This window comes from Octopus bimaculoides, chromosome 7 (genome assembly GCF_046866305.1).
Source record: "Octopus bimaculoides isolate indiv1 chromosome 7, ASM4686630v1, whole genome shotgun sequence".
Lineage (NCBI taxonomy): Eukaryota > Metazoa > Mollusca > Cephalopoda > Octopoda > Octopodidae > Octopus > Octopus bimaculoides.
Window position 1 is genome coordinate 24,218,452 of NC_142934.1, and position 17,191 is coordinate 24,235,642.

General features: G+C 37.3%; 1 protein-coding gene and 1 long non-coding RNA gene across 7 annotated transcripts in view; one reads left to right on the forward strand and one right to left on the reverse strand.

Moving 5' to 3' along the window:
- The window catches only part of LOC106880913 (sulfate transporter), a 65,134-nt gene that overhangs the window by 27,827 nt on the left and 20,116 nt on the right, over nt 1-17,191 (forward strand). For all 5 annotated transcript variants that reach the window (XR_016242566.1, XM_089355005.1, XM_089355003.1 and 2 more), the window contains exons 6-10: nt 3,425-3,580; nt 8,253-8,335; nt 10,416-10,563; nt 13,568-13,681; nt 15,604-15,681. Coding sequence is in view for 4 of the 5 variants with exons in the window: in XM_089355005.1 (XP_089211131.1) it covers nt 3,425-3,580; nt 8,253-8,335; nt 10,416-10,563; nt 13,568-13,681; nt 15,604-15,681 (579 nt within the window). In the remaining variant the exon portion in view is untranslated. The remainder of the gene's footprint in view (nt 1-3,424; nt 3,581-8,252; nt 8,336-10,415; nt 10,564-13,567; nt 13,682-15,603; nt 15,682-17,191) is intronic.
- Nucleotides 1-17,191, reverse strand: part of LOC149134618 (uncharacterized) — a 73,514-nt gene that overhangs the window by 21,812 nt on the left and 34,511 nt on the right. The window lies entirely within an intron of this gene.

Here is a 17,191-nt window from a genome sequence, read left to right on the forward strand (position 1 = left end):
TACTTAACAAACCCTGAAGGCAGATGATATTTGTAGGAATAACAATAATAATAATCTTAATAAAGGTGTGTACATTTATACTGCATTATGTTGATTCTTGCTACTTTGTGTGTACCTTGCTCCATGCTGCCAGTGTTTATCCAAGGGGTAGGCTACCGACTAGGGCTGGTACAACTTGACGCCATTGGCATTGCAGGCATCGATATCAGAATGCAAATAGCCAAAGGAAACACCACAATGCAATACCACAATGTGAGATCCTATAACAGTTTTGCCAATTCACCACCCTGTATTGATTCTATTTTCATTGACTCTGAAAGGGTGAAAGGCAAAGTTAACCTTGGTGGGATTTGAACTCAGGCTGTTGAGATTCCAAAGCAAATACTGTGATGTATTCTATCCAATGTTCTTATGACTCTACCAATTTGTTGCCTTAAAAGCTCTTACTGAAAAACAAAGAAAGAAACTCTTTCATCATCATACTTGATATATCCCCACTTGACCTCTTTTAGTATTGCTATTATGAATATTACAAAGCTTGTCAACTGCTTTGTCATCACTTGCCTACTTTGATAAGAAGTGATCTGCTGCTGCACAACAACATACCACCTAATTTTGTTCTTGTCACATTTGTATATTTCTTCCTTGAGCCAATAAAGGATTATTTGTGTGGTCACTTGACCTGCTGAAAATAGCAGTCAAATTTCTCTCAAATCGCACCTTATCACCATCCTCATCCTCATTAGATGCTCACTAGTCATTGCCTCAGTGAGGCCTAATGTTTGAAGGTCGTGCTTCACCACCTCATCCCAGTTCTTCCTGGGCCTCCCTCTTCCACAGATTCCCTCAACTGCTAGGGTGTGGCACTTTTTCATGCAGCTATCCTCATCCATTCTCACCACATGACCATACCAGTGCCGTTGTCTCTCTTGCACACTATATCTGATGCTTCTTACATCCAACTTTTCTCTCAAGGTACTTACACTCTGTTGAGTATGCACACTGACATTACACATCCAGCAGAGCATACTGGCTTCATTCCTTGCGAGCTTATGCATGTCCTCAGCAGTCACAGCCCATGTTTCACTGCCATGTAACATGGCTGTTCGTACACATGCGTCATACAGTCTACCTTTTACTCTGAGCGAGAGGCCCTTTGTCACCAGCAGAGGTAAGAGCTCTCTGAACTTTACCCAGGCTATTCTTATTCTAGCAGCTACACTTTCAGCGCACCCTTCCTCGCTACTGGCTTGGTAACCTAGGTAACGGAAGCTATTAACTACTTCTAGTTTTTCTACCTGGAATGTGGTAGAATTTGTTCTCTGCACATTTTCAGTGTTTATTGCTCCTGAGCATCTGCCACATACAAAAACTATCTTCCCAGTTAGCTTTCCTTTGATATTGCTGCACCTCTTATGTGTCCATAGCTTACACTGGGTACATCTTATTGAGTTTCTACCTACAATCGAACAGAGCCATCTACCTGAAGGGATTTGTGGTTTGTCTGTGATCCTACTTATTAAGACTTTGGTTTTAGCTAGGTTGACTCTAAGGCCCTTCGTTTCCAATCTTTGCTTCCACACCTGAAACTTCTCTAGTTCTGATAGTGACTCAACAATTAAAGCAAGGTCGTCAGCATAGAGGAGCTCCCAGGGGTATCCTGTCTTGAATTCCTGTGTTATTGCCTGGAGGACTATGATAAATAGGAGGGGGTTGAGGACCGAACCTTGGTGGACCTCTGCAGTGATTCCTGATGGGCCGAGGGCTTTCCCTGACTTCATACTCTTAATTACTCTTAATTGCTTTATCTACCAAGGTACTATCAATTCGGATAGCTGGTTCCTCTGTTGGGTCGACATTCGGCAGACTCTCTTTCTCCTATTCATTCTCTTTATTAAGCAACCTTTCATGGTGGTGTCTCCAAACCTCTCTCTTTGCAGCCTCGTTTAGTGCAAGTGAACTATCATCCATGCAGACACATTTCTCTCCTACAACATCATGATTCTCTCTCACACACTGTCTTGCAACACGAAATACCTCAAGTCTTTGGTCCTCATGGTGCAGAACATTGGCAATTTTTTTCTTATCTGCTTCCCCTCTGGCTAAATAAACCTGTCTCCTAGGTTCCCCTCTGGCAGTCTGATACAATTCCCTGCTACCACCATTCTTCCAGTCCTTCCAACCCGGTTTCTTTTCTCTAATAGCTCTGTCAACAACATTGTTCCACCACCACGTTATTTTGGGTCGAGAGGGGACTTTGCACCATCCACAGATCTGCACAGGTTGTCTCGTAGAAACCTCCAGTTGTCTTCTACATTGTGTGAGGCTATATCCCCTTCTATTTCGTCAAAGGCTTCAAGTAATATGTCGCTAAATCTCTGTCCATTCGCAGGATCTTTAAGCTTCCAGACCCTTCTCCTCCATGCTGATATATATATATATATATATATATATATATATATATATATATATATATATATTTAAAATCAGTAGAAACCAGTAGAAACAATCTACTGCCTGAGCTCAGTCATGAGGCTTAACTAATAACATATAATAATCACATGAAACAGTATTGTGGAATAAACAAACTTTCAAACCAGTTCAAATATGCTTGTGACATATTTGACTAATAAAAAAGCCATTTTTTTTCTCCGTGTTTTTCTCCTTGTCTCCGTATTCTTTCTGTTGAAGAGCGTAGCTCGAAACGTCAAAGACTTTCCGTATTCCCGAGCGTCATACTAATATATACTTTTGTTATTTACACCACCTGTCCTCGTCTGTTGTTATTATTTGTATATTCTCCCATATATATATATATATATATATATATATATATATACATATGCAGGCACACACGCACGCGCACACACACAACAGGCTTCTTTCAGCTTTCATCTATCAAATCCACTCACAAGTCTTTGGTTAGCTTTTTTTGTGATCCTTTGTTGAATTCTCCTTCTTTCTATCTGTTAAAATACCCAAGTTAGGAAGTCACACATCAACCATTTCAACTTCATTTACACCTTTCCTCTTCTACTTTTTTCTATTTTCTTTCTTCTTTTCAGTTTTTCTTTCTGTATTCTCATTGTGCTTGTTTTTATATTAATTTCTCCATACCAGTTAGTTTTGCATGAGTTTGAAATGTAGCATTATTCCCTGTCTTAATCCTGCATAGTCTCACCTATGAAAATCAATCTTCCCTTGTTCCTCCCTTCTGTCAGTATTTCCCCACTTTTAACCCCTAACACTTTTCTCCCAACATGCAAAAGCCATGTCAAATTGTATCATTTAAACATTTTATTTCAGTTGTAATATTGCTGTAGAAATGAGATAGTCTGTGTAAAACCCTTATAAAAATGTGCATGAGATTAAGTATTTATAAGCTGTATACATTTAATCATATTATTTTCCTCAACATTTGCAGACAATTGTGGCAGTTGCAAAACTTCTCCCAGAATGTAACTACCCAGAACTTCTATTATCAATTGTTGTCATGGTGATTATCTACTTAGTCAAGGTGTACATCAATGAAAAATTTAAAACTAGGTTATTAATACCAGTCCCTATTGATTTAATCATGGTAAGCTTCAGTTTCTTATTACAATCCTTCCTTTATTTCGCACAGTGATTAACATCTTGAAATCAGTTATCATTTCACAAGTCTTCCTTGGTTTCTCTTTTCCACAGGTTATAGCCAATTTGAGCTCTTGGCACATACAGCTGTCATACTCCTTACACATGATGTGTCAATAGAATCACAATCCTCTATCTTGCACACTACGTCTGGTTTGTTTTAAATCCAATTTTTCTCTCTGCTCATTTGTTCTTTGATGTTCATGCACACTAGCAATACACTTGCAATAGAACATGCTTACTTTATTTTTTCCTAGTCATTGCAAGTACACTGCAAATATGGCCTGTGTTTTATTACCCTACAACATCAGAGTTCAAATCCAATCATCAGACAGTCTGCTTTGCAATCTAAGCATGTCAGCAGAGATATTTCCCAGCAATTATACTTTTGGAACAACTGATTATAATTATGTCATCTATGTATTACTATGTAATTATTGATTATGTCTGTAATTACTGGTTATATCGTCATTATGTAATTATGTAATTACTGATTATGTCAGGGGTTTTCAAACTTTTTGACTTGCGGACCCCTTTATATTTCAGGTTTTACCTTAGGGACCCCCTTATAAACGCTTATGAAATTTATACATAAATATTTGCTTAAAATAACATATATTTTTACATTTATTTATTTAACAGTATTTAACAAATAGGTTTATTGTCAATTAAAATATTTCGATTAAAAAACATATCATCATCATCATCATCGTTTAACGTCCGCTTTCCATGCTAGCATGGGTTGGACGATTTGACTGAGGACTGGTGAAACTGGATGGCAACACCAGGCTCCAATCTAATTTGGCAGAGTTTCTACAGCTGGATGCCCTTCCTAATGCCAACCACTCAGAGAGTGTAGTGGGTGCTTTTATGTGTCACCCACACGAAGGCCAGTCAGGCGGTACTGGCAACGGCCATGTTCAAAATGGTGTCTTCTATGTGCCAGCTGCACAAGAGCCAGTCCAGGGGCACTGGCAATGATCTCACTCGAAAATCCTACGAAGGCCAGTCAGGCGGTACTGGCAATGGCCACGCTCAAAATGGTGCATCTTATGTGCCACCCGCACAAGAGCCAGTCCAGGGGCACTGGCAACGATCTCACTTGGCTGGCCAGGTCTTCTCACGCACAGCACATTTCAAAAGGTCTCGGTCAGTAGTCATCGCCTCGGTGAGGCCCAATGTTCGAAGGTCTTGCCTCACCACCTCAGCCCAGGTCTTCCTGGGCCTAAAATCAAATTGCCCATAAAAAGTATTTGCTGTCCATGGACCCCCCGTCTTGTCCACGGATCACAGTTTGAAAACCCCTGGATTATGTCATCTATGTAACATAAGCTATCATATATTTACATGTTATAACTTGGAGAACTATAACAAATAGGAGTGAGGCTGAAAAATGAGTCTTGTTGAGCACCTATTTACACACTAAATTCCTTGCTGAACTCATTTCTATGTACAGAAATGCAGTCAACTCTCACTTTGTTGACTGCATCTCTGTACATGGACTTCACAAATCTTTCATCTGCTTCTGGTTAACCCTTCTGATACCAGCATGCCTGAGACTACACCCGGTTCTTTAAAAACAAAATTCCTATTTAAAGTGATCTAAACTAAGAACTTCTATTGGAGACCCAATTTAATAATAATAAAGTTATTTTATTAAATTCCTAATTATTTTCAAAATTAATTGTAACAAAGACTGTATTTCAACAGAAATGTGGTAACAAAAGTGTCAAAGACACAATTTTAATATATAAAGTGTTAAAATAATTCCATATTCATAATTTTCTTTTCTTCATTTTATATTGTTCTTTGTTTTTGGACTTTACTCCATATATTTAATACTTATGTAGATTTCCTCTAGATTCAATCTCAGAACTCCAACTTTGATATTCACCTTGGAACTCTATTTGCATTACCATCTGAATTACATTGGGTATTTTTTTACTACTTTTTGGTACTGCACCAATCTCTTATGATCTTTCTTTTCTCTTTTTTTTTTCTGCTTTATCTTTGACTTTTTTTAACTTTCATTTATCTTGTGCCCTCTTTTAATTACTATTCTTCCCCTCTTATTTCTTTTTTTATCCTGTTCCCAACCCTTCTTTATTGTTGTTAACTTTTATTTTTTAATTATATTTTCCCCCTCTGCATTTATATATTTATTTTTCCTTCTCTTTCTCCTCCTATTCCAACCCCAGAACATTCCTCTACCTCCTTCTTTATTCTATACTTGTACCTTTGCCTTATCCCCTGTAGTATCTGACTCTACTTTCATTCCACCTCTTACACCATCCCTTTATTGCAAACATCCTATCTCACTCTTCCTGTCTTCTTTGCATGCTATCTTCTGTTCCACCCTCTCCTAGATTTGTACCTTCAAGTATCCTTTTGTTGGGTTTCCTCTTTCCAATTCCCTTTTATCCATTTCTTACTCACTTCCTCTGTTTCATCTGTCACTTTATTCATCTACTTTTCCACTGCTTTACTCAATCATTAATCCTACACCTCTGGTAGCCACTACTCCCCACCGCCACAACCACAACCCCATCCCCAGCTCTTACCCTTCCTGATCTAACCTTCTTTTTGCCTCTTCCCATCCTCATTTTCCTCCTCCGAATTCTCCTTCCTCCACTTCTTTCCTACTACACATTTCTCCTGCTGTCCTTCTTGCTTGCACCACCAACAGTGTTCACATAACACCCCCTACACATACACCTACACAACCTTAAAACCACTGCATCTTAGCAATGTATTTCAGACTTGGATTCAGGATGGTTTTACATTGCACAAAATGGTGAACATTTTTTTTATAATGGCACAGCTCCTATACTGAATACCTCTGATTGCTTCACAGACCTGGGACACCGAGTGTTTTACTAGATACCAAGCCCTAGTCAGTTCAGCACCCTGAACTTGTACATCAAGTCCTGTCATCACACATTAGATCACTTTGACTTCTAGAAATGCTTTCAATATATCTCCCAGTTTGAACTTTCTACCCTCAGCAAACACACACACACATACACACCCATATATATATATATATATATATATATATATATATATATATATATATATACCGTTGACTGAACACTATTCAATTTTTTTTCTCCGTGTTTTTCTCCTTGTCTCCGTATTCTTTCTGTTGAAGAGCGTAGCTCGAAACGTCAAAGACTTTCCGTATTCCCGAGCGTCATACTAATATATACTTTTGTTATTTACACCACCTGTCCTCGTCTGTTGTTATTATTTGTATATTCTCCCATATATATATATATATATATATACACACACACACATATAATTAATAATATCAGGATAAGAAAAATTTTAGAAATTTTGGATCTATTTCAAAACGGGGGCACCAGTTTTCATTTATGTTTTATGTAGTGTTTTTGGTACCGAAAGACTTTCAAACTTCGTATACTTATCTATTTTGTGTTATAGAACAGAAAAAAATTTTTGTATTCGAATTTATTTCATGTAAAAAATTGTCTTATTTCGATAATTTCTACAAATCACTGACGTCTATTCAGTTGAAAACAGTTAGCGCTGTAACGGTGTATATCGTATTAATCCCCTAACCCTAACCCTAACTAGACTGTTAACCCTAAACCTAACCCTAACCCTAACCCTAAAACTAACCCTAACTCTAGAATCCGAACTCTAAAATTGTTACACACATAGATACGCACAGCGTAATTTATTATATAAACAATATATGCGTATAAATTACGATTAGACCGGATGAAATATGTCACAGGGAATAACATTTTTATGACCGGCCAGCAGTAACTCTATTCAGCTGAATAGACGTCAGTGATTGGTTGAAATTACAAAAATACGACAACTTTAACATGGAATAACTTGCGATGTACGTTTTTTTGTTAAGAAGACTGTAAAAGATGTTTTATATGACACATTCTACCAGTGTCCCAAGTTTCAAAGTGTTTCGTTAGTGTTTCGTTAAGAAAATACTGGTGCCCCCGTTTAGAAATAGATCCGAAATTTTTACTACCAGTGGCCTAGTGCATAGAAAAATTAGTCAATAATAATATATAGTCTATACACACATACATATATACATATAAATATATACATACATACATACATACATACATACATATATATATATATATATATATATATATATATATATATATATATATATATATATATATATATATATATATATATATATATATATATATATATATGTGTGTATATATATATATATATATAAATATATATATATATATATATATATATATATATATATATATTGCCCGAAATGGTCATGATTTCTGGGACTTGACTGATGAAAGAACGCAAAGAATGACCTGTCTTTTTTTTTTGCCTGTCCTTCTAATTGTTGTTTCTCTTGTCTGCCTATGTATCATCTATCTCTCCAAATGTTTTAATGCTCTCTATTGGGTTTTTGTTCCAATTTTATATTTAAATATATATATATATATATATATATATATATATATATATATATATATATATATATATATATATATATGTGTGTGTGTGTGTGTGTGTGTGTGTGTGTGTATGTATGTATGTATGTATACACACACACACACACAAATATATATATATATATATGCTTGCAGGTGATTTTTTCAACAGTTGTCTCATATTATTTGAAACTCCATGAGAAAAATAACTTTGTTGTTATTGGAAATATTCCATCTGGGTAAGATTAAAATTTTAATGCTGTATTAAAAATGTTGATTTAATTGCTTCAACATCAGAAATAATCACAATAAGTAGAAATAATTTGATTAAGGAAAAAAATATTTAGGTTTAGTTAACTCTAAATATTTCTGTCTTGTTACTCATTATCTGTAGTCAAATTATATCCTTTGGCATTGCTTGTTGGTCCTTTAGAAACTAGTTTATTATTTAGAAATCATTGTCCTCTTCATCATTGCTTTAACATCTACATGCCCTTCCTGTTGTCCACCCTCACCTGTTTCCAAGCAAGGTAATATTTGCTCATGACCACACAAGTTTCTGCACAATATTGGAAATGGACGTCACTGCTTATATCACAGACACTCATTTGTATGATGTCAAATCAAGGAAACACAAACATGCACACACTCACATGCATGCATGAATACATACATACATACATGCATACATACATACACATTCATACACATATTTTGTGATGGGATAGTATAGAATATTTAAACAGAAAAAATGTGTGACTGTATGTACTCATTCATGCACATACTTGATAAATAGTACATTGAATGCCCCCCCCCCCAAAAGAAACAATCATTATTCGCATATGGTTATCATCTGGTAGCATGTACTATGTTTTTGCTAACTATTTTTGATATCTATATATATATACTAAAAACACTGATATCCTTCTGGTAGATCTGCCTTTAACCCAGCAGAACATTCAAGATGTGACAGCTGGAGAGAGGCAGAAGGCTACACCAATTTCTGGCTGGTTATCCTGCTGAAGGACATAATACACTACCCAATTCAGGAACCGAACCCATGACCATGAGCCCAGCATCTTATTCATTATGCCATGTGCCTTCACTGCTCCAGAAAATGTGATAAATTGATTATATAATTATAAAAATGACTGTTACTGTTACACTACACCCTAGTAGACTTTACTGTTACACTACATATTGTGGCCTTTACTGTTACACTGTAATCTCCTGTAGCCAAACTAATAAGAGTGGGGTTCAGACAGTACATCAGCCAAGGCCCTGAAAACCAAGGAGAAAGCCTTTAAATATCCGATGGTTCCCCTTATTAAAAAGGAGAAAATAACTGATAACCCTCTTGTATTTTGAAAGGTCCTTTCGTTTCTCAGGCTCCAAAAGCAATTTTAGGCTACCTTGAAAATTTTCTGTCTGTGTCCTGAATTGTCATATCATCTGCTTCTGTTATATTGAATGTCTCTGCCATTAACACATTGCCTAAAACACATTGGACTACATCTTAATTTTTGACTGATTCTTAAATCATATTCCCCATAATTTCACTCCAATTTCCACTCACTTCAGTTACACCACCCCACAGTATAGTTATCATAGTTACACATAACTACTGGCTTTTTGCCACAACACCCTACACTTTTCTCACTTCAGAGACACTCAACACTTGCCCTTGCTTAGTCACATAACATTGAGCTACACACAACTTAAGCACATCACACTTTTCCCATTTCAGACACTCAAGGTGACACTCATCTCAGACACACTACACTTTATTTAATTCACTAAGTTCCCAACTCCTCTGGATTTTTTTTTTTTTTAGTCTTATTCCTTCAGTTGTTGGATGTTTGCTTTTAAATATTTATTATGACTACCAAGACCTACATCCAAAATTGGTTCCACCTTGACATATACCCTAAAACCCTAATTATAACAGTGACCTCTGATCCAACAAATAGCCAAATATTTTCAAACTTTATCAGTTCTAATATTCCTTAAGTTGCTTGTTACCATACTTCTATCGAAATACACCACCTTCATTTCACTTTTTGAAAATAATGAATTTAGTAAAATAACTTTTTTCATTATTAAGCAGGTGTTTGCAACATATATTAATATAAAATTTTGATAGGTTTTAATTTATATTACTTTAAAGCAGGAAATTTGCACCAAAGACAGTCTCTTGTGGGTTGGTATCAAAAGGGTGAACATGTATTTACTGTTATGTTACCTATTTTTAGTTAAAACTCTATAAAATTTCCTATCTTGTTGATAAAGTTTTGTTTCTCCATTCCCTTTGTCTTCCAGGTTGCCTATGCCAGTTATGCCTGACATCTCTTATGCTGCAGATTACATTTCTCAGAGTGTCATAATTGGTCTTGTAGCCTTTGCTCAGTCAATATCTGTTGCTGTTATAATTGCACGGAAAGAAGGCTACTACATCAATGCTAATAAGGTAAGCTGTTTTTCCAATCAGACATCAATCTGTGTTATGGTGGTGTATTAATGATGAAGCACACCAATTGCACTTAAAATATGAATGCTGCTTAGCCCAACTAATTAGGGAGAGAGTCAGTCTAGACGTAATGCAGTTTGGCTTTGTGCCAGGGAAAAGCACCACTGATGCTATATTTCTGGGAAGACAGATGCAGGAGAAATACCTAGCCAAAGATAAACCTTTTTACCTGGCTTTCGTTGACATGGAGAAAGACTTTGACAGGGTTCCCTGATCCCTTATCTGGTGGACAATGCAGAAACTAGGGATAGATGAGTGTTTAATGAGAGCTGTACAAGCCATGTACAGGGATGCTGTCAGTAAGGTGAGGGTTGGCAACGAGTACAGTGAAGAATTCCGGTTAGGAGTAGGAGTCCACCAAGGATCAGCCCCCTCTTATTCATCATAGTCATCCAAGTAATAACAGAGGAATTCAAGAATCGAAGGGCCTTAGAGTCAATCTAGCAAAAACCAAAGTCTTAATAAGTAGCAAGGCAGACAAACCACAAATCCCTTCAGGTAGATGGCCCTGCTCAACCTGTAGAAAAGGCGTAGGTAGAAACTCCATAAGATGTACCCAATCTATGCTATGGACACATAAGAGGTGCAGCAATATCAAAAGAAGGCTAACTGGGAAGTAAAGGTAGACTGCATGATGCATGCATGCAAACAGCCATGCTACATGGCAGTGAAACATGGGCCATGACTACTGAGGACATGCATAAGCTTGCAAGGAATGAAGCTAGTATGCTCCGCTGGATGTGTAAAGTCAGTGTGCATACATGATAGAGTGTAAGTGCTCTGAGAGAAAAGTTGGACATAAGAAGCATCAGTTGTGGTGTGCAAGAGAGACAACTGCACTGGTATGGTCATGTGTTGCATATGGATGAGGACAGCTGTGTGAAAAAGTGTCACACCCTAGCAGTAGAGGGAACCTGTGGAAGAGGTAGACCCAGGAAGACCTGGGATGAGGTGTTGAAGGACGACCTTCAAACATTGGGCTTCACCAAGACAATGACAAGTGACCGAGACCTTTGGAGATATGCTGTGCTTGAGAAGACCCGGCAAGCCAAGTGAGACCGTAAGCATGGCCTATGCCAGTGCAATATAACCAGCCCATTTAAGAGTACCCTTCAATCATTGGACAATAAACTGCACTTGCGAAGACCTGTTGGGGTAAGTGAAGCATAGGTTAGATAGTTCAACAGGGTCTGATAAGCTAGATGACTGCACTGAGCTCCAATGTATGCTTTGACAGTGTTTTCTACAGCCAGATGCTCTTCCTAATGCCAACCACTTTACAGAAGCCACTAGACAGAGTGGAGGTGTAGTATTAAGGGAGGTGACTCTATGTCAAGTCTTGAGAGGTTAAAGTAGGATAAAGTGACAGGAACAGGTGTCTTGCTGTAGAGGAGAGGCATGACTACTCCAGCTTATGTCTGTCTCTCTCTCTCTCTCCACCTCTTTCTAAATTCAATAACATCATCATCATCATCATCATCAGTGTTTAACATCCGCTTTCTATGCTAGCATGGATTTGACATCGAGCTGGCCAGCTGGGAGATGTTCGGGGTCCAATTGTCTGTGGTAGCATGGTTTCTACAACTGGATGCTCTTCTTAACACCAACCACTTTCGTATTCAGTTCTGAATACTTTGTACATGCCACTGGCATGGGTGCATTTACACAACACCAGCACAGATGCTTTTATGTGGAACTGGCCACATAGCCCAATATACTTTTTTTGCCATGCATCTGTGTAAAATATGTGACGGTCAATGCTGGAACACTTTAATCATAGGTCTGCTCAATCAGGGCTGACTTGGAGCCAAGGGCTAAACATCAATAACATGTAAACATTACAATCTTCTATTTCTTCTGTTTATGCAAAAATTTGGGAGAAGAGAACTAGTTGAACACATTGACCCCAGTGTTTTACTGGTGCTTAATTTATTGACATCAAATGGATGAAAGGCATAGTTGATCTCAGCAGTATCTGAATTCAAATAATAATAATAATAATAATAATAATCCTTTCTACTATAAGCATAAGGCCTGAAATTTTTGGGGAAAGGAAGCTAGTTGATTACATCAATCCCATTGATCAACTTGTACTTATTTCATTGATTCTGAAAGGATGAAAGTCAAAGCTGATCTTGGTGGAATTTGAACTCAGAACATAAGGACAAACAATATACAACTTAGCAGTTTATCCCACGTGCTAATGATTCTGCCTGCTTGCTACCTTAATAATAATGATAATGATAAAGACAATAATGATCCGAGTTAAATGCACATAACAAGGTGTTACTATAAATTCCTTAGCAGTTCCAGTTGTTATTTACAGTTTCAATGTGTTGGACTAGAATATGAGTGAAATAAGGAAGATTGACAGGAAAATCCTTAAGCTGCCAACTTGCAATAAGATGCACCACTCAGAGGCAGATACAGATCATCTTTACCTTCCCAGAGTCCAAAGAAGTTGAGGCATGATTGAATTTGAAATCTCTTACAAAACCACTACTATTGGACTGGCCAAATATCTTGAAATATCTATCAACTGGATGCTAAACCTCGTTAAAAACCACAAGTGACATAAGAAGCTTCATTCTGTCATGAAGGAGAGCAAAAAATGTACTAATGAATTCATGCATAATGTCCAGATTGAACAGCATGATGGAAGTGTAGCAACTGTTGTTGCAAAGAAGGTGAAATCAATGGCAAAGTAAAAAGCATTTGAACAAAAACCTCTGCATGGCAAATATGTGGCCCATAGCAAACAAGCTGATGTAGACCAAAAGCACACCCACTAGTGGCCATGGAGCTCAAGGTAAATGAACAATCTGGTGTGTTTATTTTAATGGCCTCCCAATGTAGACAGTGAGTTTCTTTGTCCTAGATATTGGAAAGAAGAAGACATATTTACCAGTTTTATACCTGAAGTTTATTGTCTTGTTTTTTGCAGGAGTTAATTGCATATGGGGCTGTCAACATCATATGTCCTGTATTTAGTTGCTTCACTGCAGCTGGTGCACTTTCTCGTACAACTGTACAGTTTTCCAGTGGGGGTAAGTCTCAGGTAAGTAAATATTACTTTCATTCTAGCAATAATAAGAAACATAACAAAGCATCATATTGCTGTCTCACCTTAGAATTGACAAGGTCTCATCAATGATGGAAATATCCTATTGGATATAAGTTTGAAACTCCATAATTTTCTTTTATTTACTGAGTCTGGGGGAAGGGACAGTACCCATGGATTTTTTACAAACTCTCGTTGATCATTGAGGTTGATGCCATTAATATTCCTCTTGAACATTTGCAGGTCAATACCTGTGAGCTGGGAGAGAATTTCAATGGAAAACCTCCTGCAGAACAAAGACAAGTGTGGTGATTAGTACAGGGTTGAAGATGGGGACACATCAAGGGTATGAGAAGAGGAGAAATGAATGGGTCAGGAATACCTAAATGTCGGTGACCTTAGTCCAGCCAGCTCTGAGGAGCAGAGTTATAGTAGTGGCAGGAAAATCAGAGGGAGGAGACAGCATGCTTGTGAATCAGAAGCTGGGGCATGTTTGTGAGTGACTTTATAACTATCACTCCAGTGACCTTTTTCTGGATGTGGTGTAGGATGTCTGTGTGTGTGTGTGTGTGTGTGTGTGTGTGTTCAACAACAGCACTGTTCCAGACATGAGAGTAATACTTCTCAATGAAAGGTACCTACTGACAGGTGTCTAATGAAGTTCTGAGGGAAGATTGTATTATGAGAGATATTTGATCATTGCTTTTTTTATGACAGATGTCTGATGGAAGGTGTTTAACAAGATATCTGTTGATAGCTGTTTTATAAGAGATGTCTGGTGAAAGTTGTTACATAAGGACAGATGTCTAATGACATTTGATAAAATGACAGCTGTCTAACAATGTTTGATAGAATGACAGATATCTAAAGAATGACATATGTCTAAAGAAGTTTTATAAAATGCTTTCTATCTGATTCCTATTGTAAATGCATAAATATATTCATGTCTATAGGTACCTACATTCAAACTAAGAATGTTCAAAGAACATTCTTAACCTGTTCATTAATTCATTGTTAATTATCTCATGAAACAAAGGAATTCTAGAATACTTCATACAAATAAATGTTATAATTATTAGCTGAGAATATCATGGCTTCTGTTTGGTTTGTTATTATCTATGATTCTCTCACTAGGACCTTTTAAGTTAAGCATTATCAATTTCTTTTGCTTGAACTGTCTTATTATGTCATGAGATAGTGTTAATAAACACACTATTCCACATCCAAAAATGCTATTCAGCTGATTATCCACACTACAGCCTCACTAACCAACACACTACAGCCACAGAGAAGCAGTTTCTTCATTCTGTTCCTTCTACTCTGCTATAATGGCTTCTACTTTTCTGAACTTACAAGTTATGTACCAACTTCACACTGGCTCACTCAGTGCACAACTCTTTTTCTGTGTCTCACTCCACAAATTCTACACAAAAAAATTTTGCCCATTCCTTCTTTGTCAAAGCTTCCAATTCTCTGGAATTTTCTTCTTATGCATGTTTTACATATACACATTAACTGTCAGATATTCAACCTGAATATCAACCTTATCACTCTCCAAAATCTAACTGCAGAAGTTATGGGCATGCTCCTTCAACTAAATGACAAATAAAAACAAAATATGTTCACATTTTACAAGTTAGAAATAGGAAGGACATCTGGAAGTAAATTACATTGCCTCAGTAATATACAAATGTCTGAATTTGTTTAAAAAGAAACAAACAAAAAATACAGTTCATCCATGTGAGAACAGGAAAAATGAATGTAAAACAGTAATATATAAAATCCTCTTCTAAGATGCATCATTTCTTTGTAGATACATGGTTCAAAAGTCAAGTTAAACTTTTTAAAAAAGTTAGGGTTAATATGAAGATGTTTGTGAAAGGCAGATTTCACAACAAATTGAATTTTCTCATTTCCAGATTGCCAGTCTGTTTGGAAGTTTTTTTGTCTTGCTCATGATTCTAGTTGCTGGACCCCTTCTGAGGCCTCTTCCAAATGTAAGTCTTATAGTTATTTTTCTCTCCTAAAACTTGTGCTTTTCTGGACCCTTCTCTCTCACTTTAACCCCTCATCCCATAGTATAAATTTGCCCTTATCTCTACTGTCGTTGTGCTCAGTCAAAAGAGATCCTATTCTTGCAGACTGCATGAGATCCTCACTGATGCTGGTACCACAAAAAATGTATCCAGTATATTATGTAAAGTGATTGACATTAGGAAGATCCTCCAGCTATAGAAACCACACCAAAATAGACATTGGAACATGATGCACTTCTTGAACTCATTGAATCCTCTCAAACTGTCTAGCCCATGCTAGCATAGAACATGAACGTTAAATGGTGGTGGTGGTGGCGGTGGTTTTGGCAACGACAATGATGATGATGATTTCTCCATGCAAGGTAGCAGATAAGCAGAATCATTAGAATCTACCTTGTGGTATTTATCCTTGCATTATGAGTTCAAATTCCATCAAAGTCATCTGTGCCGTTCATTCTTCTGAGATCAATGAATATAATTACCAGCCCAGGGAGGTTGAATGGTGGAAATGTTGGAACACTGGAAAAGACACCTTGTGGCATTTGTTCTGACTCTTTGTATTCCAAGTTCAAATCTTGTTGTGGCTTTCTTGAGTGGCAGACTTAATCTATCACCTTGATTAACACCACCACCTGACATCTTGGATACCTTTAACAGAAAAATCCATTCTGCTGCAAGCATTCAGGCCAGGTCTCTAGTTTGAGGATACCTTTGTCCTTCACTCCACCAGTTTTTTAGGCCTTGCAAAGGAGGTCATGAGCACCACTGGAAAAAAATATCTGTGATGAAATTATTTTAAATTGCTTTGTGGAACCTTGGGCAACTGTCTTCTACTATAGCCTCAGGCTGGCCAAAGCTTCGTGAGTGGATTTGGTAACCAAAAATTGAAAAAGTCCAACAAGCGCAGGCATGGCTGTGTGGTGAGAAGCTTGCTTCCCAATCACATGGTTCCAGGTTCAGTCCTACTGTGTGGCATCTTGGGCAAGTGTCTTCTACTATATCCTCGGGTTGACCAAAGCCTTGTGAGTGAATTTGGTAGATGGAAACTGAAAGAAGCCCATCGTGTGTGTCTTTGTGTCTGTGTTTGTTCCCATCACCATTGTTTGACAACCAGTATTGGTGTGTTTACATCCCTGTAACTTAGCAGTTCAGCAAAAAGACTGGTGGAATAAGTAACCGGCTTACAAAGAATAAGTCCTGGAATTGATTTCTTTGACTAAAAGGTGGTGCTCCAGCACCAAATAACTGTTTCAGTCAAATAACTGAAACAAGTAAAAGAATAAAAGAATGTACATCATCATCATCATCATTTAATGTCCATTGTCCATGCTGGCATGAGTTGGACAGTTTGATGGGCTGGCATGCTGGAAGGCTACACCAGGCTCCATTCTGATCTGGCATGGTTTTCTATGGCTGGATGCCCTTCCTAATGCCAACCACTCCAAGAATGTAATGGGTGCCATTTTCATGA